The sequence below is a fragment of the Bufo gargarizans genome, chromosome 4 (assembly GCF_014858855.1).
Source record: "Bufo gargarizans isolate SCDJY-AF-19 chromosome 4, ASM1485885v1, whole genome shotgun sequence".
NCBI classification, from domain to species: Eukaryota; Metazoa; Chordata; class Amphibia; order Anura; family Bufonidae; genus Bufo; species Bufo gargarizans.
Window position 1 is genome coordinate 457,865,160 of NC_058083.1, and position 24,569 is coordinate 457,889,728.

General features: G+C 42.3%; 2 protein-coding genes across 2 annotated transcripts in view; one reads left to right on the forward strand and one right to left on the reverse strand.

Moving 5' to 3' along the window:
• CHGB (chromogranin B) overlaps positions 1 to 3,604 on the forward strand; it is a 44,393-nt gene extending 40,789 nt beyond the window's left edge. The window contains exon 5 of the mRNA XM_044292310.1: positions 3,198 to 3,604. Coding sequence (XP_044148245.1) covers positions 3,198 to 3,281 — 84 coding nt within the window. The 3' untranslated portion in view covers positions 3,282 to 3,604. The remainder of the gene's footprint in view (positions 1 to 3,197) is intronic.
• Positions 3,605 to 9,746: 6,142 nt separating this feature from the next.
• The window catches only part of TRMT6 (tRNA methyltransferase 6 non-catalytic subunit), a 46,011-nt gene continuing 31,188 nt past the window's right edge, over positions 9,747 to 24,569 (reverse strand). The window contains exons 7-11 of the mRNA XM_044289967.1: positions 19,038 to 19,417; positions 14,128 to 14,213; positions 12,090 to 12,192; positions 10,577 to 10,663; positions 9,747 to 10,135 (exon numbers count right to left, since the gene is read on the reverse strand). Coding sequence (XP_044145902.1) covers positions 9,968 to 10,135; positions 10,577 to 10,663; positions 12,090 to 12,192; positions 14,128 to 14,213; positions 19,038 to 19,417 — 824 coding nt within the window. The 3' untranslated portion in view covers positions 9,747 to 9,967. The remainder of the gene's footprint in view (positions 10,136 to 10,576; positions 10,664 to 12,089; positions 12,193 to 14,127; positions 14,214 to 19,037; positions 19,418 to 24,569) is intronic.

Sequence of the window (24,569 nt, forward strand, 5' to 3'; positions counted from 1 at the left end):
TAGGCGTATTTCTGGTGCAGATTGCGTAGCAAATGTTCTTTGCACTGCAATCAGTGACTTTTCCTTGCTCAAGCCAGGTCTAAAAAAGTGGACGTGGGCGGGGAAAGGGTACGTTCCGGAAGGCCCATATCATTCATCATTTTCTATGTCTGTTTTAGACACAGGGAAATGGTCTAAATCTACGCCAGCAAGGGAGCTGGCGTAGATTCAGAAGCGGCGGTGGATCCAGCGCCTTATTAAGACTGGTGTCTAAAATACTGGTCTTAATAAATGACCCCTATAGTGTCTATGGATCCATAATATGGAACCATTGGACTCTGTGTGCCACCATACGGAGTTTGTATGGTAATAAATGTCTTACAAACTTTTGCAGTTTTGTTTGAACAGAAGACCTGACCAGAGTCAGGATGGTTGCTATGGATGTGGTGCTGACAATACTGTGGTTGCTAGGGAGTGCATCTCTAGCACCCACTAGAGGTGGTTTTCTGAGATTCTGATATTGATGGCCTATCCTCAGGCTAGGTCATCAATATCAGATTGGTGGGGGACCAACACTCGACACCCCCGCCAATCCACTGGTTGAAGAGGCTGTGGAGCTCACATGGCCTAAGAGCAGCCTAGTCCCATGAAAGTCAATGAGACTGAGCTGCAACACCAAGCAGGGCCACTATCTGATGGAGGCTGTGGCTTCCTCAAACAGCTGATTGCTACTCGTTTTATGTTACTTAACCATATTATTTTTTCACTATTGTGCAAATTTTGCTTTTCACACACAAGTATGTAAAGGAGGTTTTCTGAGATTTTGACCTGGCACCCCCGCCGATCTGATATTAATAGCTAATCCAAAGGATAGGCCATCAATATCAAAATTTCTGAAAACCCCTTTAATACACTTGTGTGTGAAAAGCTAAATTACCAGAATGCTGACATAAAACTGTCAGTGTTATCCAATACATTCCAGAACTCTAAGGCCTTGTTCACACTTCAGTGTTTGGTCAGTGATTTCTATCAGTGATTTGTGAGCCAAAACCAGAAGTGGAGCCTCCACAGACATGAGGTAGAAGGGAAAGATCTGCTCCTGTTCTGTGTTTAGAGTTGCACCTGGTTTTGGCTCACAAATCACTGATGGAAATTACTGACCAAACACTGAAGTGTGAATGAGGCCTAAGGGTTACATAGCATCATAAATCAATATAATGCTATGTGACCCGGTCAGTGCTGGGAGGTCAGGAAGGGTGCTCTCGCTGACACGTGATGTGAGTCCGAAGCGAGGAACTCGTTCATGTGAAAGGGGCCTAACTTTATAGCCTATTACTTCAACATTTGAAAACATTGCTTGCCAGTCAGTGAGACTTGTGAATTTCCAGTAACTCCTGCTCAAAGATGCTCAGTTTTCAGGCTGAGAATAATGACACAACACTTCAAGTCTCCTTGAGGCTGGAGTCTGTGTAAGGGCTCTCCCATTGCAATGAATTTTGTGGATCACTGCTTTAAGAATATCTTTCATATGCCTAGTGTTGCAGTGACAGATACACTTTAAGATCTATTGAACATCCATTATTTCTAATGCTTCTCTGTCATGGGATTTAATTGACATTTAGAAGCTGCCTGTCAGCATTATAGACACAGCTGAAGAGTGAATTAATCAACTAGTAAATGCAAACTGAGATACGTCAGTTAAAGAAGCATTCCCACAAAAATGTTTATTCTCTGACCTGTTAGAAAGGCACATAATGTAAACTGCAGTGAAGGTAATTTTCTTACTGGTGACTGTATTTGTGAGTTATAACCTCCCTTCTGATCCTGAGCTGCGTCATGTGACCAACACTCTGATCTCCAAATAACACAGCATCTTGTGTGTGGACAGGAAGCCAGTTTCTCTGTGTATTCCTATGGGAGCCTCAATGTCAGTCTCATAGGAATAGGAGTAGAGATGTAACTGACTTTCTGTCCTGTGTCAGTTGGAGATCAGAGTGCTGGTCACATGACACAGCGGAGGATCAGAAGGGAGGTTATAACTCACAAATACAGTCACTGGTAAGAAAATAACTTTCACTGCAGTTTACATTGTGTACCTTTCTAACAGGTCAGAGAATACACATTTTTGTGGGAGTGCTTCTTTAATATATTATCCTATCCTGTCACACAAGCAGGGGCGGATTAGCCGTAGACCCTACAGGGAAATTTCCCTGGGGGTTACTCAAGCCCTCTTGATGGCGCAGGCCAGGTACATAATGATCTGATGCTCAACGGCCACAGGTACCCTCCTAAACTCAACTATATTGCTGTACTCATGATGGTGATACAGTTGAATACTGTGGTGAGGGTGGCAGTATTTTGTGGGGTCCTGTGGTATTTTGTTCTGCTGGGGCGGTATTTTGCACTGCACTACAGTATTCCAGGCTACATCTACTTTGGTTGTCCCTGCCTACTTGTTTTGACCTGTCTTCTGTCCGTTTGAACCCACCTACAACATGGGGCCACTTTAAGTTCCCAATCCGCCCCTGCACACAAGGCAGTTCCATGCAATTTACATAGATGTAATGAGAATTGTGGGCCACTCCAAAGTGATGGCCAGCATTGACATTGACAACCGCTGTTTCAGGCAGAAACTTTTGGTGTCACTTTGCATTTACCAAGGGTAGCAATGTTTCCTTGTAAAACAAATGATCACTCAGTGGGGGGTAATTTATTTAGAATGGCATTTCTGATGTCAGTCATAAGAAAACTTGCAGACATACAATGTGGCACATGCTTGGGAGCTCTGTGGGCCAGATAGTGAGATTCATGCCAACAAGGAGCTGGTGTAGATTTTTAGGTGTAACGTGCACCAGTTTTCTGGCACATATATTGTTAAATGGGTCAGGATGCACTTTTGTAAAAGTGGTTAGGGTGGCAGAAAATGGCAAAAAGTTTCCAATTTTATCATGAAAAGGGATTGTTCCAATATCTCTGGCTTTTCTACCCCAAAAAATTGGCATAACACCTTGTGCCGTTCAGAGCTACCTTACACTATATCTTCATGTACCAGGATCCATGAGAAAAAAACATTGGATCCATGAGACTTTGTGTGCCACCATGTCGAAACGGTGCTTTATCTACACAACTATAGTTCTTACACCCTACCATGTAACACCCTAGGAAATCTAGTGATATTAAATATTCCTTGTTAGTAATCTTCTCCATTTCCCCTGTAGGAGAAAGAATTGGAGAATCTGGCTATTATGGATCTGGAGTTGCAGAAAATTGCCGAGAAGCTTAGCAATAACCGACAAGGCTGATCCAAAATGAGTAGCAATACCTGAAGCTGAAACGGAAATTATATTTAGCTGAAAACATTCCGACATTCCTCGTCACTGCCTCTTCAAAAGACAAAAAGTTATTTAGTAGAGACAAGCAAAAATGTAGTTCATTGTCCACAAATTGTATTTTACACTGTCGAAAAATGTCTGTTCTGACTCCTGCTGTTGATACAAAGATAAATGACATATATTCATACGTATATAAGAGACATTTTACTATGCTTGTGGATTGGTTTTTGTGTAAATGTACTTTATTACGTCTCTGTCTTGAGATTTGAAATAATAAAAGCAAAGAGAATCTTGTTCGGCAATTATTGTTATTTTGCGAGCGATCATCTTGCTGGAATGTAGAGAGCCTTACAATTTGGCAATTAAAGTTTACCCAGACGGTATTAACACTGTATTCATTGGAACAGGGAAAGCCAATCTGAGTCACTATTAAATGTATGTCTTCTGGGCATTACTCTGAGAAAATGTCTCGCCCAAGGGATACATCGACGTGTTTTCCAGTGTACGGGGAAATGGCTGATATTACACTTTTTTTATGGCAGCAAAAGAGAACTGCAGTTCACACGATAAAATGTATTTCATATATTATTCCTAAAATGTCAGGACAACATAAAAATTCTTGCTATGGTAAACTAGTATCATAAAGCAGGGCTATTATTTCCATCGCCTGAGATGCATTGTATGATGCTACAGGTTTCCAGCTTCATAACTAGGATTTTGATTTTTGTTTTACCGAAAATGTTGTAAATGTAAAAGCTGCACCGATCTATGTAAAACATTTATAAGGTGTGGGGTTCACAGAAGCGTTTTGATTTCTGTTATAACATGCTTATAACAGAATTGCTATAACGGAAACCAAAAGGAACACTGTTTTAATCTGTTCTAATATAGTTGAACGGAGAATAAATAACGGAAACCAGCATTCCGTCTGGTTTACTTTTTTTCCCTCTTTCTATTCACTTCACCTACCCGTGGTTTTGTTGATCCGCGTAAATAAAACATAAGTGTGATGTATATTCTAAACATCTCATCCATCCAGACTTTTTAATCACTTATGGGTGGAGTCTTGTAGTTAGACTATCCTTCTCCCAAGGTAAAGATTCAGTTTGCTGCCCTTGGCCTGGATACCCTGTCTCATTGGTGCCACTTTGGCGCCCAACACCCTCCTCCAACATGTATTTCACCTGTACCTACCTCGCAGACAAAAAAAAAACACATGGAAAAACCATGATAATTTGCAGTAAAACATCTGAGGTTAGAAAAAACTATGAGGGAGAAAATGCCCCTTGGAACTCAAACATTAAAAGCTGGGAATAGAAAGGAGCTGCTGTCACTTTTCTATCACAAGGGACAGGCAGAGAAGAAAAAGATGGAAAGTGACCACAAAAGATACAGAGGTCAGGGTGAGGCAGTACTATCAAAACATTCTTAATCCGCCATATGTGTATAAAAGCTCACAATATTTCCTGAGCTTTGTGGCATTTACAATAGCAAGGGAGCTGCATTGATTTCATGAAGGTATTGATGTAGAGTAGAATGAAACGGGTCATTATTGCTTTGTTTTTGATGGAAAACGTAGAATTCAACTAGGGATAGCTCTAGGCGCTAACAAAGCTGATGAATCTGTTTGACGGATACAAAGAACCATTTAGCCTTGACATTGAAGCAATCCAAGGCAGCGGTTTTATTTCCTTTACTAACACAATGAGAACAATGACTGCCAGGAGCATCTGCTTCATCTGCGTTGTTACCTGTGAACATGGATTATTTTGCAAGCAACACATTTACTAATGTAAGTTCATCCAGTTTTTGGCATAAATTGTACCAAAATATGGTACAATTTGGTGCATCTAGGTTTACAGAGTTTTTGCATTTAATTCAACAAGGGAGTGTGACTACATGCAAAAGGGGATATTGCTTAAGAGAGGAAAGGGATATGGCCTAAAATTACACCACAATTCTGTCATAAAAATCAGTCTCAAACGAAGTTTAACAAAACTTGTATAAAGTTTAACAAAACTGTCTAGACAGACTACTGGAATTGACTGTATGAGACCTACATGCTGGCTTTCAGACGGACAAAAACTACTACACGCAGCATTTTTTGTCCAAACAATCATATTAGCCAGAAACTGGCCGGATCCCATAACGTGAATGGGGATCCAGCAGTGAACTCCGGCAGTCTGTTTCTCTGCTCACAGCGCATATGTGAACCCAGCCTAAATTTATCCCACCTATCGGATTAGGAAATGTGCCCTAATATGTTTTTGAATTGTGGGAAGAAACCAAAAAAGGTGATGGAAACCCCCACAAACATATAGAACATATCAACTCCATGCAGATAGGACCCCAGTGATGCAGGCACCAGTGCTAACCACTGAGCCGCCTTATTATGGCTCCATTTTGAGGTCATGTTCCAGATGTCGTATGTATTCTCCTCCAGAAGTATTACTTGTAGGGGAGAATATCTACATGCATACAACAGCAATGCACAGTGCCTATGTGCTTTCAAACTGATGAGTTCACACATTTGTTTTGGGGTTTTAAAGGGGTTCTTTGGTCCTTTTACATTGATGGTCTATCCTCAGGATAAGCATTCGATATCTGATCAGTAGTGTCTGACACCCCGCGCCCTTGCTGATTAGCTGTTCTGCCGGAGGTAAAGCTCTGTCCCTTGTGTGTAATGGTCGGAGCTGGTTACTGCAGCTTTGCTCTTATTCACATCAATGGGAGCAGTACTGCAGTAATCAGCTCTGTCCGCTACACAACCAGAGCTACTGCAGAACAGATGATCTGTGTGTTGGACCCCCACTGATCAGATATTGATGGCCTAGCCTGAGGGTAGGCCATCAATATAAAAATCCTGGAAACTCCTTCAAACACAGAAAATGCACAAGAAAATATTCCAGCAATTCCTTCATCTCCTACTATTCCTTGTTCTAACGTATTTTATACTACAATTAAAACAGACAACTACACAAAGAATCTTTTCTCTGTATCCCAAATGATCATCAGAGTCCCCTCACCCCACAATCCTGTGTCTGGCTGTAAGACAAGTGGATGGAGCAGGAGCCTCCATGCTGTGTCCTGTCTGCAGTAGGATAAGCCCTGCTCCCTCAGTCTGTCTCCAGACGAAGATGGAGCAGCTCAGCAGGAGATGAATACCTTTGTCTTCTGCCGGATTTCTACAAGACTGTCAGGAGCATGCAGAAAGTATGTGTGAACTTCACCAATTCTGAGACCAGCTGCACATGAGCGAGAGTGGTATTCCTGATGAACTGGCAAATGTTTTCACAGGCAGACGAGGAACTTAAAGTGGTCCTGGGAAAAAAAAAAACCTAAAAGTGGCCAGATGTTGAAAGGCCCAAAAATGGGGCAATACAAGTAGGTTGGGCCTGCAATACCATAGTGCAGCACAAAATGCCTCCCCACCAGAACCAAATACCACAGTGCAGCACAAAATATTGCCACCCCTTGCCACAGTATTCAACTGTATCACCGTCCTGGAAACAGCAATACAGTTGAGTTCAGGAGGGCACCTGCAACCATTGTCCAGGTGCATAAGTACCCGATGCTCCTAGAAATAATTAAAGCTGAGAGTATCAGATCATTATGTACCAAACTGGTGGCTGTGAGAAGGTCTCGGGTGGCCCCCTGGGAAATTTCGCTGTAGGTTCTATGGACAATCCTCCCCTGCATGTTTTTATATATGTTCAAATCCTACAGTTAAGATGAATATGTTATTAAAGGGGTTGTCCAGCGAAATAAAGACTTTTCCTTAGATATTATACAAGTGTAATCTACCTTAATTAAAACATTTCCAGCCTTCTACCATATGCAGACCTCTTGTTTGCAGACTAAGGTCTACATTTCTTCTTGGGCTGGACCCACTGCTTCCCTGGTTTGGCCTTTGGCCCAGGGTTTCAAGTTCCACTCCTTTGGTCCGGCCTCTAGAGTCGCATAACTCACATGTGATGCTGATAATAGTAACCACCGTTTCTAAAAATAAGTTAAAGCCCCAATTGTCAAAATAATGTTCGCTTTCATTCTACTTCTGCATTTCAAGGCGGATGAAAAGGATCTTTTCCCCGTGAAAACATTTTGGTAACTATATGGGAGAGATAAATGGAAACCTCCCCCGCATTAGCCGTCGCTGCGCTGCCTCCAGGAAATAACAATAATTACTCTACTTTATTTCTCTTGCTGAATCTATGAAATGATAAAAGTCACTTATTTCCAAATATAATATGCTGATGCAGACATATAAAAGGATCAATGGTGCTTACATCTACAGACGTGGACTTTGATGTAATTGCAATCTGTATACATTTTACATAATGCATGGCTCTAACTCCAGCTAGGATGGATGAATGAAGTTGGCGATCGTCAATGTTACTTATGTCAATAATTGTCTATGAATGATTGTTTTCAATTGAACGAAAGTTAATGCAGCACTAAATATTGATTCCAAAAATAAATAAAACTGTACCTGAGAAATAATTCTGCAGCGAATACGTTACAGTAAATTCTGACTACTGTTGGTAAAATCTACAGTACAACTCTTTGCAACTTCATGGAGTAGAATACCGATGGTCTATCGCAGAACAGGTCCTCAATATCTGATTGGTGGAGTTACACCGATCAGCTATTGAAGAGGTACCAACATCACAGTGAATGTAGTGGCCTCTCCCTAGGTGAATGCGGTCATGTTCATTGGCCACTTGGCCTAGGTGCAGCTTAGTACCACTCAAGTGAATGGGCTAGGATACACGAGAATAGGAACACTTCATCGAACAGTATGTTTGAACTTCTTTAAATGGCAGGAAAGCTGGTGAATCGTGTGCTTACTTTGTCTGGTTGGGGCTGGCAGGCGTCACTCTCTTTGAGCTTTGATAGTAAACATGGTGCAGGTCTGCTGCAGTCCAAGGTGACCTCTGGAAGACCTTCCAGTGATGAATCTTAAATGTTACGGGTAGAAAAATTCTGGCCGAGCAGAAACCTAAATATTGTGGAAGATGCAATCTATTCTGATTACTTTAGTGTTCTGAAGAAGGGGTCATTGTACACCCCGAAACATGTAGATTTGTAATGCGTTTCGGGGTGTACAATCACACCATCTTCCGACCATAAACAAAGAAAGCAGAAACTAAAACATTGCATCTTCCTGAATATTTGAATACCAGTGCAGGCAACAAATTTTCTACCCATAACACTTAAAAGGGTTTCCGGGATTGTAATATTGATGACCTACCCTCAGTATAGGTCATCAATTTCAGATCGTGGGGTCCGACACCTGGCTCCCCCACAGATCAGCTGGTTGAAGGGAAGGACGCACTCTATGCGAGCGCTGCCTTCCCTTGTTCTTTTACCTGCTCGCCATCGACAGTGCAGCAGCGAGCAGGTGTAACTACAAGCCGTCCTATTCATTTCTATGGAACGGTTCTGTAGTATACACTTGTACAGGAACGAACCGTCCCATTGAAATGAATGGGACGTCTTGTAGTTACACCTGCCCGCTGCTGCACTGTCGGTGGCGAGCAGGTAAACAAACAAGGGAAGGCAGCGCTCACACGGATTGCGACCTTCCCTTCAACCAGTTGATGTCAGGGACCCCTGCTGATCTGATATTGATGACCCATCCTGCAGCACAGAGCTCATCACAGGGAAGATAGGCGATCGCTGCGGATTAGAGAAGTCAGGCTGGCAGCGATCTTTCAGGGAGGTTTTATTGTAGAAGGGGTTTTCTCATAGGGCATATAGCAGCTATAGCCAAAACCTACTATGTCATGCTCTTGAATAACACTGTATTCACGTAGATGCATTGGATTAACTGTTGGAAAATGAACTCAATTATAAAATTAAAAAGAGTTATTCTGATCAGTAGCAATTAGCACCAACTATGAAATGCGCAGCGATGCGAATGTTAGCTCTATTAAAACTGGGGACAGGGGTGCTCAGTGCTAGCGATTTTCGGTGGTCACAGAGGTCAAATCTCCACCGATCTAACGTTTATTACTTTAAGTACCCTCACATAAATTCTGGGGCACATTTATTAAGACAGGCGTTTTAGACGCCGATCTTAATAAAGCCCCTGTTCTGGCGGCGGTTCAGTCGATGTTATGAGGAGGCGCCAGCCTTTCCATAACTTCGGCGCATCCAGTTCTAAATGTAAGACAGCTTCCTTGATGTCTTACATTTAGACCATTTTCTATGCCTAAAACAGTCGTAGAAAATGGTAACTGACGGGCCCTTCCCCGCCCATGCGACTCCCACAATTTTAGACCTGGCATGAGCGGGGTACAGTCACAGTTAGCGGCGCAACTAACCGCCATCTGCACCTGATATATGCCTAATCTATTTCTATCCTTTAATAGTCTAAAAAAGGATGTTTCCAGTCCTACGTGTATACCAGCCCAAATAAAACTAGGCTGTAAATACATTTTAGAAGTGTTTTCATTAAAATAAATACTTCACAATTTTCCATGTGTAAAAGAGAATCAACATAAATTTGTGTACAAAACAAACTGTATTTTAACACTATGACCACTAAAAAAACAAATGGACATAAGCAACCAAAATGTATAAAATGAGGTGGACAAAAAAAAAAAAATCCTCTGCGTGCTGATGTTTTGGTGTTGGTCTCATGAAAATAACATTTAACTTGTGTCTTCTGCAACTTTCAGCTTTTTTGGTGCTGGTTCTTCGGTTCCTTCTGGAGAACTTTTGTTGGCCTTTGTTGTGTCTCTAGCTACAGTGATACCATGGAGTATGTAACCTCCTCCACTGCTCATCACCAATTTTGGGTGGCTTCGGTCTGGCAGGACCTAAAATATATCGGTGGTATGGTCAGCAAAGGGTAACATTTTGAGAAATCAGATGCAAGACAGAAATAGCTAGAGATGGAAACGGTGGCGGCAGCTATTAACTTAGCTAAAAACAATGTTACTGCGCATAAGCCCATAAGATCAATATGAAATAAGCTGAAGAGCACGAGGCAATTTTGGGCACTTAGGCCCGGTACCTCAATGGAGACATTGCAATGCATGACCACGCACACTTCAGCAAATATAAGCGATTCCTATTCAAGTGAGCTCCATCACATTCTTCAATTCCCGTCTTATACACGTGGAAGAAATACAAGATCCTTTGATTTTATGCAATTGCGCAGTCAATAGCTTGCTACAATAGCCTGGCAGCTGGTGACCGTTCTCCTACAGCAGCGGGATCGATGGAAAGTATTGCCGGGTTATTGGAAAACAAATTACCTGATAATGCCTTAGCCAGGTCTCCGAGAGCTTGAGGTTAATCACGCCACCTTTTTCTCTAAGTTTCGTATAACATTCAAGGAGAGGCTGGAAACAAAATATAAATTAAAGAAAAATTACAAAGTGAGGTGACGTGCTGGTTTTATTTAAAGTTTGTCTTCACGGTAAACCGAATCTCTAATTGTCTGTCGCATCGGAAAAGCAATTTGCAGATGGCACGTTACAAGTTTTACTGAATCTTTTCCTGTAAAACTATATCAGCTCCTCCTGCGCTTTCCATGCTTAGGAGTCAGTCCTGTGGGAGGTCCTAACCAGTGAATGGCTGCAGTGGTCAATCTGAGCATGGTCCGCTCAGGGCCAGAAGTAATGGAGATGGAAGCCTATGTGCTGTAACAGGGGGGGGGGTTGAAAAAGATGGGATTCCCGATAAGATTCCCAGTGCTCACAATTTTTTTGTGGCGTGGAGGGGATAACAACCCTTTCAATAACTGTTCTTGGCTGGGAAAGTATAAAACAAATCCCGCTCACCATTCATACTATCCTGTGCCAGCGCTTTCTGGTCCATGGCTGGTCTCTGCTTCCTAGTTCCTTTAGAGATGCAAGAAATGACCACTCAGCCAATGACTGGTTGAGGTGGGTCCCATTGCTGCCAGTAATTGGCTGAACAGTCATTTCTTTGGTGTCAAGAGGGACCAGGAAGCACGAACCAGCGGAGGACCGTGAAGCATCAGAATGGGAGCGGTTTGATTGTTTTACACCATGGAGAGACTGTGTAGTGTTACTATTATATCCCCTTTGCTGACCCTGCCGAGTCTTCTCAGCAAAGCCAACAAGTGAGCTGCAGTTAACAAGAATGACAGCTTGTGTCAGCATTAGTCGCCAGCGTGAAACCTTGAATTTTTTGAATATTTATAATTATTTAAAATTAGGCATTTTTTACATGTCATTTTTTAAAGAAACATTCCCTTTAAATGGGTTGTCAATCCTTTTATATGGATGGCCTATCCTCAGGATAGGCCATCAATACCAGATCGGGAAAGGTCTGAACTCCCAGCACCATCGCTGATTGCTGATCTGCACTAGCTCTGACGCGGGAACTACACAGCTCCGTCCATTGTGCAGTGGACAGAGCAGATTACAGCAGAGTTGCTGCTATTGAAGTGAATTGGCACGGTGCAGCAATTACAGGCGCTGTCCGCAGCACAACGGAAATAGCGGAATAGAAGCTGTGGCAGTTACAGGGAGAAAGCTGCAGCAGAAAGGACACGCTTCCTGAGCTGCCAGGCTGAAGAGAATTTAGCAGAGCAATTATATCTTTGGTTCCATGGGGCTGGTTATAAAGATAGCCATTTTTTATTTTTACATCGATTATGACATAACCGCTTTAAAGATTCTGACCAACTGCTGTCAAAAACACTGAAGGTAATCTATAAGAAATGTAAATGACTAAAAACCTCTGTAAAAAGTAAAACAAGTATTGTATTAACAAAGATCACATTGGAATGAAACCTACCTCTTTATATTGGCAGTAGACAACAAAGGGCCTCGAAGGAGAAAGAAATTCTAGCAAAGTAAGTAGCAGAGGTGTAGGGTGGAATCGAGAGGCTATAATTAGGCTAGAATAGGAGAAGAGAAGAAAATGATCAAACATCACAGATTAAAAAATATATAAAAAACACTGGCAACACTCAAAAAAGTCTCAACCAATAAAACATTAGTCCCACAGACTGTGTTAGGACGGTGTTTTGCCCTCACAGCGAGTATTTAAGGTCACACTTAGAGCCAATGTCCGTGATCAGCAGTATTGACGATCACAGACATTTAACCCTGTTGGATGCCTTGGTCAATTGTGATCACAGGATCTAAGTGAAACCCCAGGAGCGCTGCGCTTCCCCGTGCCAGGATGGAGGGAGCGGTTTGGTTGCTGTGGCAGCCTCGGCTCCCTAAAGGATCCGAGGTCATCAATATCAGATCAGCGGGGGTGAGCCTCCCCCATTGATCCCCCGTGAGTGCTTAGGCCTCTTTCCATTGGTCACAGGGCCTTGGTGCAGCTCAATCCCACTTAAGTGACTGGGGCTGAGCTGCGATAGAAAGCACGGCCACTATGAAATGGAGTGAGCGGCAAGGAGGCCATGGTGTCCACCAGAGATCCAGGGAGCGCTGCGGCTTCCTCAAACAGCTGATGGGCGGGGGTCCGGGAGTCGGACCCCCCACTGATCTCATATTGATGACCTATCCAGAGGATAAACTTGAAGTTGATTGAATCTTGCAAAAAAATTACAATCGCTATATACAGTAGGAACATTCACACCTGGCTAGACCTATGCGTTTCCGACCCTATAGGTATAGCGGCATATGAATTGTTCCTGCTGGATACTACAGTTGCATGTTTTTAATCGATTCAATAAATTTTAAGTTTTAAATTCCGGAGCCAACTCATCTGTGAAATGCATTTATGTAGCCGATTGGAGATGTCTATGATCCTGCTGCACCAGGAAGAGATGAGCTGATTTATCTTAGTATTGTTTCCAATATTTCTGCCTTTTTTGAGTCTTTAGTTGGTACCATTTCTGGCTAGTACACAATACATGGGAAATTGGCAGGGTGTCTTTGGCAATAAATGCATGTTAGGCTAGTTTCACACTAGCGTTACAATCATCCAGCAGGCTATTCCGGCAGAGGGACAGCCTGCCGGAGTTTATCATATCCAGCATAGCCAGAAAGGGCTGGGGCACTGCCAGGCCCTATTGACTGTAATAGGACCCGGCAGCCTTCCTCTGACAGAACAGCCCGCTGGATGGTGGTTGTAATTCTAGTGGAAAACTAGGTTTAGCTGAGGCAGTTGAAAGTGTTGTCTCTACATGGTCCCAGATGAGCAATCCAAGCACCCCATTGTTTCTCAAATTTCCTAAGATTGCCTCTTTTTAAATATACCTTCCAGTCCATATAAATCATATTATTAGCAATATTAATTAACTCCGTCACCCCGGGGGTCGTGGGGATCAAATAATATATGCCAATGAGCTTCCTAGTTAAATAGACTAGAAAATCTTGGCTAATGCCATTTTAGGTATGTCTTCAGTAGGAATATTCATTACGGAGCCTAAAAGCCCCACTTTTGGGAGCTTCAGTATCTGGACAGAGTAGACCTCTTCCAAAAGAGCGAAAACAGTGGACCATAGTTTTGGATGCAAGAGCCATAACTACCCTATCAAAGGCCTCGAGAAGAAAGTCTGAGGGGTTGGCAGCCAGAGGTTGTCTAGGACTCCAACTCCTTGATAAAACTGATCTTTGGGTCTTCAATAGTTGGCATGATCAGATCTCTACAGTTATAGATTGTCTAGCTATGTTAAGCAAGTAGACATTGATGTAATTTGATCCAAGTGCCTTCTGTTCCGAATCTATAAACTATGGATGCTGAATGATGAATAGCTTTCATGTGTGGTCTTCTGCTGAGCTTCCACCTCCTTTCTATATGGTGGATCTAACAATAAAATGATTGAAAAGAACGCATGGGTCATCTTAAAGGTTACAAAATCGCACGCACTTACCCATCAGCATTTCTGTCTTGTAACAGCTTTGCCGCTTCCGACTCCCTCTTTCTCCTCTCATCTTGTTTACGCTTCTTTTCAATGGCCTGGAGAGAAATAAGAAGCCGTCAGGATTTCTGCATAGAGCGCCAAGCCAATTATACGTTCAGATCGGGAACATTTTACACAAACTGAGAGGCTAAATCCATATCCTCATAAATGCCAGAGAAAACGCCTACCTACACTTTCAGATGACTTTCCAGAATAAGCTGCCCATGTGCGTGTAAAGTACATGAGAAAAAACACTAGTTCTGGCCAGTATTATGAAGGGCATCTTGTATTTTTAGCAGTTTTTCCCCTTCTACGGTCTCCACCTACAGGTAGTGGGGTTCCAAGACTATCTGATTGGTGCGGATCTGACAACCAGGACCCCTGTGCAGTAGTGCGGTGGCCTTCTTGTGGCTATTCCTAGGCCGAGTGACTTCACGTTAATCGGTCACACGGCTTATGCGCAGCTCAGCCCCACAGAAGTGATTGGGGCCGAGCTGTGATACCAAGCACAGCCGCTATACAATGCACTGACAGCTACATGGGCCATAGACACAAAGAACAGGAGGGACCCCATTGATTTAGGAGATTTTTCTAGGCATGCTGTGTGACCTGTGATATCACCTATTGTGAATAGTGGATCCGATGTTCTCTATATTCAGAGAGGTGAAGTGCCAATGTAATTCTACTTGTGCTGATAATGGCTACTGAAAAGTTACCTGTACAGAACAGGAAATTATGATCTATTCCAGGGTTAAAAAAAATTTAAATTAAATATAGATATGTGATAAAAAAATTCTAAAAATAAAATAAAATAAAATATGTTTAAACCCGATTGAAACAACAGGTCATTTTCTGATGATGCATTCCCTTTAAGCAGAGAGCAGCTGTAAAGAGAGTCTCCTTCTCCGGAGGACTGGGTGCGACGGTGGAGTACATGGCTGCTCACTGATATGAATAGGTGCCATGTAGTATTACATCTCCTCTACACTGAAAATGTGTGCCTGACTACAACTTTAACCTGGTCCCAACTTTTGTATATTTACTGAGGATGTTGGCTCTTCACTTTTAACCCCTCAAATACTGTGGTCAAATATAGAGCGGTGATTGAATGCCTTAACCCTCCCCACAATCAATATCAAAGTAATTGGATAGGAGAATAAAGACTACACAGTACTGAAAGCAATACGCCTGCTGGGATTACTTTGATATTGATTGCCCCTTCCTGTGCAGAGCAACGGACGGATTGTGAGCTGTCTAAACTTGGGCAATGTTTAACCCTCCCTACAACAGTATTGTGGGAGGCGTTTGGTGGCAATGGCAGCCAGGACAATTCACATAAGACTCCCAGGCCTGCCATAGTTATGTTTCTCTTAAGCCTTGCACTGTATGGAGTCTTTGGTATAAGCAATCTAACAATCACATGTTAAAACTCTCTAGGGGTGCTAAAAAAAAGTTTTTAAAAATATATATATATAAAAAATAAAAAAAAATTAATCACTACAATTGTAGTGACCACCAGAATAAAGTTAAAGGGTTTTTCTAAGAGTATAATATTGATGACCAGTCCTCAGGATAGATCATCAAAATGAGATGGGAGCTGGAAGTTGAAGACCAACCTAAGTGATCAAGTGAATAGGCCTGGGCTACAGTACCAATCACAGCTGCTATAAAATGTATGGTGGTGCATTTGACCAAAAAAAAACAAAAAACAGTTAACTCAGTTCAGCCATTTTTGGACGCTGCGGTACCAATTATGCAATTCTTTTTATTTATTCTTATGTGTAAAATAGGGAAATGTACAGTCGTGGCCAAAAGTTTTGAGAATGACAAATATTCGTTTTCACAAAGTTTGCTGCCAAACTGCTTTTAGATCTTTGTTTCAGTTGTTTCTGTGATGTAGTGAAATATAATTACACGCACTTCATACGCTTCAAAGGCTTTTATCGACAATTACATGACATTTATGCAAAGAGTCAGTATTTGCAGTGTTGGCCCTTCTTTTTCAGGACCTCTGCAATTCGACTGGGCATGCTCTCAATCAACTTCTGGGCCAATTCCTGACTGATAGCATCCCAATCTTTCATAATCATTTCTTGGAGTTTGTCAGAATTAGTGGGTTTTTGTTTGCCCACCCGCCTCTTGAGGATTGACCACAAGTTCTCAATGGGATTAAGATGTGGGGAGTTTCCAGGCCATGGACCCAAAATGTCAACATTTTGGTCCCCGAGCCACTTAGTTATCACTTTTGCCTTATGGCACGGTGCTCCATCGTGCTGGAAAAAACATTGTTCTTCACCAAACAGTTGTTGGATTGTTGGAAGAAGTTGCTGTTGGAGGGTGTTTTGATACCATTCTTTATTCATGGCTGTGTTTTTGGGCAAAATTGTGAGTGAGCCCACTCCCTTGGATGAGACGCAACCCCACACATGAATGGTCTCAGGATGCTTTACTGTTGGCATGACACAGGACTGATGGTAGCGCTCACCTTTTCTTCTCCCGACAAGCCTTTTTCCTGATGCCTCAAACAATCGGAAAGAGGCTTCATTTGAGAATATGACTTTGCCCCAGTCCTCAGCAGTCCATTCACCATATTTTCTGCAGAAGATCAATCTGTCCCTGATGTTTTTTTTGGAGAGAAGTGGCTTCTTTGCTGCCCTTCTTGACACCAGGCCATCTTCCAAAAGTCTTCGCCTCACTGTGCGTGCAGATGCGCTCACACCTGCCTGCTGCAATCCTGAGCAAGCTTTGCACTGGTGGCACTCCGATCCCGCAGCTGAAGCCTCTTTAGGAGATGATCCTGGCGCTTGCTGGACTTTTTTTGGATGCCCTGAAGACTTCTTAACAAGAATTGAACCTCTTTCCTTGAAGTTCTTGATGATCCTATAAATTGTTGATTGAGGTGCAATCTTAGTAGCCACAATATCCTTGCCTGTGAAGCCATTTCTATGCAACGCAATGATGGTTGCACGCGTTTCTTTGCAGGTCACCATGGTTAACAATGGAAGAACAATTATTTCAAGCATCACCCTCCTTTTAACAGGTCAAGTCTGTCATTTTAACCCAATCAGCCTGACATAATAATCTCCTGCCTTGTGCTTGTCAACATTCTCACCTGAGTTAACAAGACGATTACTGAAATGATCTCAGCAGTTCCTTTAATGACAGCAATGAAATGCAATGGAAAGTTTTTTAGGGGATTACGTTAATTTTCATGGCAAAGAAGGACTATGCAATTCATCTGATCACTCTTCATAACATTCTGGAGTATATGCAAATTGCTACTATAAAAACTTAAGCAGCAACTTTTCCAATTTCAAATATTTATGTAATTCTCAAAACTTTTGGCCACGACTGTAGGTGATTTACATTTTTCATATTTGATTTTTTTTTTTCGGAACTTTTATTTATTTTTACACTTTTTACATTGTATTCTAGGGTCCCCATTAGAGATTTTACCATGCGATCCTTCAATCGCTTGTACCATAGACTTCAATAGTATACTATCACAGTCTATGGGATTTTTAATGGCTGTCTGTCAAGCCTTGCCACAGGCACAGCTTGAAAGGTCTGGGAGGTTCCATAGCTGCCATAATAACTGCCACATGGGCTTTAATGGCAGGATAGACGGAGCCAACTCCCTCTGTCTAACCACCTTAGCTGCCCTGGTCGCCATTGGCTTTGGCACCTGATGAGTTAACAAACAGGATTAGAGTTATCACCTATCCCGGGTCATTGTGGCCAGGTGTCAGCTATATTACACAGCCTGTACTCTGTAGTAAAGAGCTGTAAGCAGCTTGTGTACTACTGCACAGGACCCATGTTTCAGTGTCTCCATAATCTGTTTCTCAAATTACACGCGTCTCTGATATTCCTACTTCTGTACAAGCTCACAAGTCTTCTACACTTACTTGACCTCCCTATTCTCCAGCAAGGTGACAGAGGGCAAAGTAAGCAGGGAAAAGGATTGTCTGAATTTAAGGCTTGCTTCTCTGTTCTGACGTTACATGCAGAGGTCTCAGAAATGACTGGGGATAACTGAATATACATGTGCACAGGGTGTGAGATGCCACAATGTGGGCCATGCAAAAGAACCAGATGTGCATGTGCAGCCACCATAGACTGAGAGCAGGTTGTAGTTCCTGGGAAGCTTTAGGATACACGCCAATATAAAATATGAGGGATTTTTTGAAACTACAGATTGTTGACACCAAAATGCAAAAACTGATGACCCATGGGCTGTCCTATTATATCACATTACTGTAGCTGAAGTACCTCTTTAATTATGGTGTGCTCTAAATTACTATGTGGACCAGTTATGATTCCATAGAGGGAAGGAGGAAAAATTCTGGATTTATTTTAATGTAGAAGAACAGTAGAGCATGTATTGGGAGACATAAGTGGAGCATACAATGTAAAGAATATGCCAGTAAGGAGGGCTCACAGCACATCATGTCACCAGTTCCTACAACTGGTGCACTACATCCTCACAAGTACTTGTAATAACATTTTAGGAAAGGTAGGGTAACTGCTTAAGGAGATCAGATGTGTATGGAGAAAATAATATACAAAGAGGTAAACAGAAAAAGAACCATCTCACTCCATACACAGTTGGTCTCCACAAGGAGAGCCAAAAACGTATGTAAGCTGTATCCAGGCCATCAGATTCCTACTCCATAATAATGAAGGTCAAGCACACCAATATATATGGATATATGCTTGGCTATTTTCCCTGGTCATGTCCCAAGGCTTTTTAAAATGGCAAGCATTACATGATAGGAAGCCCTTTCCAATTGGTAGCACCATGAGATGGTTCTCTTTTTTGGGAGATAGCTATTTGCATGTAATACTATTGGTAGGAAACTTGTGAACCTGATACTTACAAATTGTTCCTTGTCGAGATTCTGACTTCCTTTGTGGTTTGCTGAGACATTTCCACAACTTTTCAACCCTTCTTCATTTTCTGGTCGACTAGTTTCCATACTTTCTTCAGATTCTTCAGCTATACAGTCCCCAACAACATCTCGAGAAGCTTCTTGTTTTTCACAGTCTGACCTGCTGCTTTCTTCATCAGTCTTTTCTGCATTCTCCTCAGCAGGAATAACCTGACAAGAGTAATGCCCAGTTCCAGAGATCAAAGCATCAAGTTTGATGAGAGGAAACTCATACAGTGTTTCGTAGAAGGACTTCGGAAACCCAAAGCAGTCTGTTGCGGCTCTAACAGGTCCACCACCTGGGTACATCTGAACTACAGATCCATATCCTTAGAGGAAAAAACAAAAACAAAAAAACGAAATCAGCCAAGGAATAATAAAAAATAAACTGTAGACAATTAGAAGACATTTGTTCACCCTAGTCTGTCACTAGGAAAGGTCAACAGGCTACCATAAATGGCAACCTATAAACTGCGGGGAGTTTGTGGTAGCAATGTACAGAAAAACCTTATTATACAAGACCTTTCCATTGCTAAATTATGATTGATAACATTACATTAGTGGGGCAGCTCTTCTAGAATATTTTCTGCACAGTATGTTTGAGGTGAGCCTACACTTTAATCACCAGGAGACAGTAAATGTGCCCTGTAGATCACATTTACTGTATCCCAGACATTGATATAGCGATCTTTGTTTCCCCAGAAAGAGATCTTTATTCTGATATGCAAATGAGCTGAAAAGAGCCCAAGTGGCAAGACCCTTGGGCACTGGAGCCCAGACACTGCCATTAGAATCGAGGCCTGCTCCTCCCATCTTCACTTCACCTCCCTCCGCTCCTGATGTCAGAAACTCGGTGGTTGAAATCTCTCAAATATCATCCATCTATCTTGGCCTGCGTCGTATGTTCCCTTCACCACAGTGAATGACTCCAATGCCCACAGAAGGCCGCAGATGGCGCAGACACAAACAGACAGCTGATATGCGCCTGCGTGAGATTTCAAGCGAAGGAATGTCAGGAGCGGAGGGAGGTGAAGAGAAGATAAAGAGGGGAGGAGCAGGCCTAGATTCTAATGGGAGTGGCTGGGCTCCGAAGCCCAAATGTATTGCCCCCTTGAGCTTTTTGGGGGATCATTTGCATATCAGAATAAAGATTTTTTTGGGGGAACAAAGATCGATAGATCAACAAAAAGGTATGTCTAGGATACAGTAAATGTAATCTACAGGGCACTAGGAGCGATCTGGGATACAGTAAGTGTGGTCTACAGGGTATTAGGAGTGGTTTATAATGGAAAATGATTGAGTAGACGCCCTTTAAATCCATTCCTACCTGAATACTGCTTTATTTAAAATCCTTCCTATATACAAAAAAAAAAAAAAAACTATTCAGCTAAAATTATCCGTATTGGATATATGTCATTGAAACTATATATGGCTTTTGGACACAAGCATTTCAACACCATTAGCAAATCTCAAAGCTAGACAAATTCCAGAAGCTACCGTACTTAGAGAAAAAAAATACCGATTATTGAAGTAGTCTACTGGATTCCAGAAGCATTTCACATTTCTTAAATATTAAAGAGCTGGTAATAAAAAAAAACAAAAAAAAAAGAATGATACTCAGAGATACTCAGCTCACCAATCCCAACCACTCCTGTTCAGATGCTTCTCTAGGTTCCACTGGTCTCTATATTCTGGTCTGTCTCAACACACAGGAAAGTACAGCAAATCTCTTGTTTTTTTATGGCATTCTGGCCCCTTTTTTTTTTTATATGTCACTGCCTAGACAATAATTGTCCAGAGACTCTGGTAGGCTGGCACTGGATACGTAGTCATGAGACTCTTATGATCCAAAAAACAAAGTTAAGGCCATGGACACCTATGGCTAAAATAATTTTTCAATCAGTCTTTGTTAAAAATTTCCGACAGTTATTGTTCTAGACATTTCAGTTTCAGTGCATTTTCAGTGCTACACACTGAATCAGTCAGAGAACCGCTCTGTAGGCTCAATCTGTAGCCCTTATCTCTGAACTCCAGACAGCCCATAAACACTAAATTAAGCTAAATTTTATCATTTGGAAAATAATTTTGCGATATTGAGTACTTTTAGTCAAGGCAAACTACAGACAAGGAGTAGAGAGCCTGCTACTCTGTAGATGCACCGAAACTGAAAGACCAATTGAACAAATAATTTTTAGCCCAAAATGAGTAGAATGCATTAATTAAAAAAAAGCAGATGTAGATTTTACTCTGTTGCATCTTCCAGGAGGATCTTTGCTATGACTGACAATCTAGCATATATCAATTCATATTAATGCTGGCTAAAATGAATTTCACTGTATAATAAACACACATTGACAAAGTATTGAAATGGAAATACGTGGAGAATGTCACTTTTCCATTTCAAATAGTCCCCACATTATAATCTAACAAGTCTGAGGAAAGGCATAATGGTTATAAGCAGTCAGAATATATTTTGTTTAGGAGAAAAGATGGTAATTTTTGTTCCTTAGAAAAAGAGAAGAACCACTGATGTCACTAGGTTATATTCATGAAATTCAATTTCTACAACATTCCCGCATGCTAGAATATTGGCATCTCAATGGGATTGTCCTGCCGATAACATTTTTCTTTTTAAAGGTCAAACTTCTGCTGGTCTCTGGTTCCTCCCTCTCACCATGGAGTAAATGCCTGCTCAGCCTCTCACTAGCTGAGGTAGGTCACTGCCCAGGCATTCATACTGTAAAGCTGGGGTGCTAAACGCCTATTTATTTTCTTTAGAAAAGAGAAACCTGTACCCACGAAATGCAGTGCAGCATGTTATAGAACAGGAGAAGCTGAGCAGATTGATATATAGTTTTGTGGGAAAAGATTCTATAAAATGTATACACTTAAATATCTGCTCTTTCTGAGCTCAGTTGTACACAGGACAGACTGATCAGTGACTGACAGCTATTTATGTATACATACTTATACAGGGAATGCTATCAATCACATGATAAGCCCCATGTAAAATCAGTGGCTAACTATGTATGTATACACTGGTAATGCTATCAACTACTGATAAACACCTCCCCCGTGTACAACTGAGCTCAGAAAGGGCTGCAATATAAAAGCATAAATTACAAGATTTATTGAATCTTTTCCCATAAAACTATACATCAATCTGCTCAGCTCCTCCTGCTCTATACTATGCTGCTTGCAGATGGCATGTCATTTCATGGCGACAGATTCTCTTTAGAAAACTGATAAGTTGCTTGGGAGTCTACTTCATTAGGGATTTGTTATGGCTCATTATATGTTGTGTAAACACAGTGTACATATAATTGGCATGCTGTGTACCTGTGATATTGATTGATATTAGTTTCATGGCTGTCAGCTACAGAATGAGGCAACAACATCATTTTAGGCCCCAAAACAGCCTGACGCTAAGGTGAACCTGATAGGAGGAGTAGAAATAAGTTAAAAAAATTCTGCTCTGGTGCCAAGAGGCAGAGTATAGATGGCCTGCATGTGGCCTGTGAAATGTGTTAAAGGGGTTGTCTCATCTGATAGGATACGCTACGAATGTCAAATAGGTGCGGGTCCCAGAGGTGAGGATCTCAGAAAACGGGACCCCCGCAGTGAGCAGCGAATGTGGGGCTGCCCTCCATTCATTACTACAGAACTGCTGGAAATAGTCAAGGGCTGGCTTGGCTATCTCCGGAAGTCCCATAGAAATTAATGGAGCAGTGCTTGTGCTTGTAAGGGCGTTAGCTCGGCTATTTTTAGAACTACCATAGAAATGAATGGAGAGTACACCGAGCAGTGTGCTCTCCTTCACTTTCGGGGGCCCGTTCTGGACAAAAGTGTGGGCATCAGAGGTGGGACACACACCTAACTATTTGCTGGCATATTCTAGCAATATGCCATCAAAGTCCCACATGAGACAACCACTTTAAGCCTCAGCCTGTCCAGCAGAAGAGTGCCTGTAAATGGAGACCAGTGTTGGCTTGTTGGACAGGGCAGCATCAGCGGGGTGAATCCTTAGTGGCTTGTCCATGGCCTAGAAGATGGTGGGCTGGAGTCCTGTGAAGACATCTCATACCACTTTACAGGACTGATCAAAAGTGTTCTAAAGAACACTATGGACAGAACACATACAGTGGGGTCTACCTAGTTCTGGTCCTCAGGTGCTGCTCACAGAAAAAGTCAGGTTTTCTTTTCTTCAGGTTTTATTTTCTAACCTCAATTTGTTATCAGCAAAGACAACTCCTTTTTGTCTGCAATGCCTTCCAACGAGGTCCATTGTCTAGACTTGGACCAGGGAAGGTGCTGAATTCCCTGAGCTGGTACAACTTGGGCTTGTAAGGTGGTGTAGTTGACGTGCTTTATTGCCCCTGTATTCAAACATGCACATACTAAGTATGTTGTAATGGTACTGGTGCAATTTTATGGAAGTTTTATGACTAGGTAACCACCACAGTCCAAGTATGTGCTGGTGTTTGCACGCTTAGCCATTTGCAGGTTCATGGAGATACTGGCAGGGAAAGCTGTGGAAACTGCCCCCTACTTTAGTGTGGTTCTGCGACTGTAGCTGGAGGGTTGAATGGGTTTGTACAGGAGTCTGCTGCTAATGGGGAATGGCTAATCAAATGTAAGCAGTTTCCTATTGTGTCCCACACCTCTGCAGCTTTGTCTCCAGGCTGTATAGGAATACCTAAGTGCATCTGTTCTGAAATGAAGTCACAGGGAATCCCTTTTCATAGACATGATTACCATTGTTGCATGAACTTGGTACTTCCTGGGAACAGAGATGAACAATGCATGGAAAGAATGCTGCATTTTAAGGCTGGGTTAACTAGTGAATCAAAATCCAGAGGAAAAAAAAAAATCAGCTGCAGTTTGTTGCGTTTCCGTAGCAAAAACCGCAACAAAGCCAAATGTATTATATGAGTTTTCTCATCCATCTCATGGGGGGGGGGGGGGCAGTCCTTGACCATGGGTATAGCTGTTGCTGTCACGATGCGGACACTAAGCACACAAAGTGTAAGCTTCTCCCTCTTCAGCTATATCCCTTCCTGCAGGGACCAAGCTAAATCAGTTTTAGCTTAGTGTCTGTAGGAGGCAGATCTTCCTGCGTTGCAGGTCTGCTAGTTACTAATTTTGTCTCTTTTTTTCCCTTCTAGCGGGAAGCTTCAGGCAGTCTTTTAAACAGCTTGCACTCCCAACCAGGAGACGGGAGACCAGGGGGTCACCCAACCCCCTGCTCGTTCCTGCTCTCCGGAAGAAAAGGAGGACCAGAGGTTCCTGTAAAAACCTCTGTCTCACGCCAGCAATCACATCACCACAGCCACCCCAGCGAAAGTCCCCTCTGTTTCTGGGGTAGCATCCCTCACCAAGGGACCGCACACCGAAGGTGGTGATCCGGCTGGTGCCAGGGGGGCAGAAGATTTCGGACAGGTGAGTAGGAGCAGTGGTTCCCTCCAGTAACCCCTCCAGTAC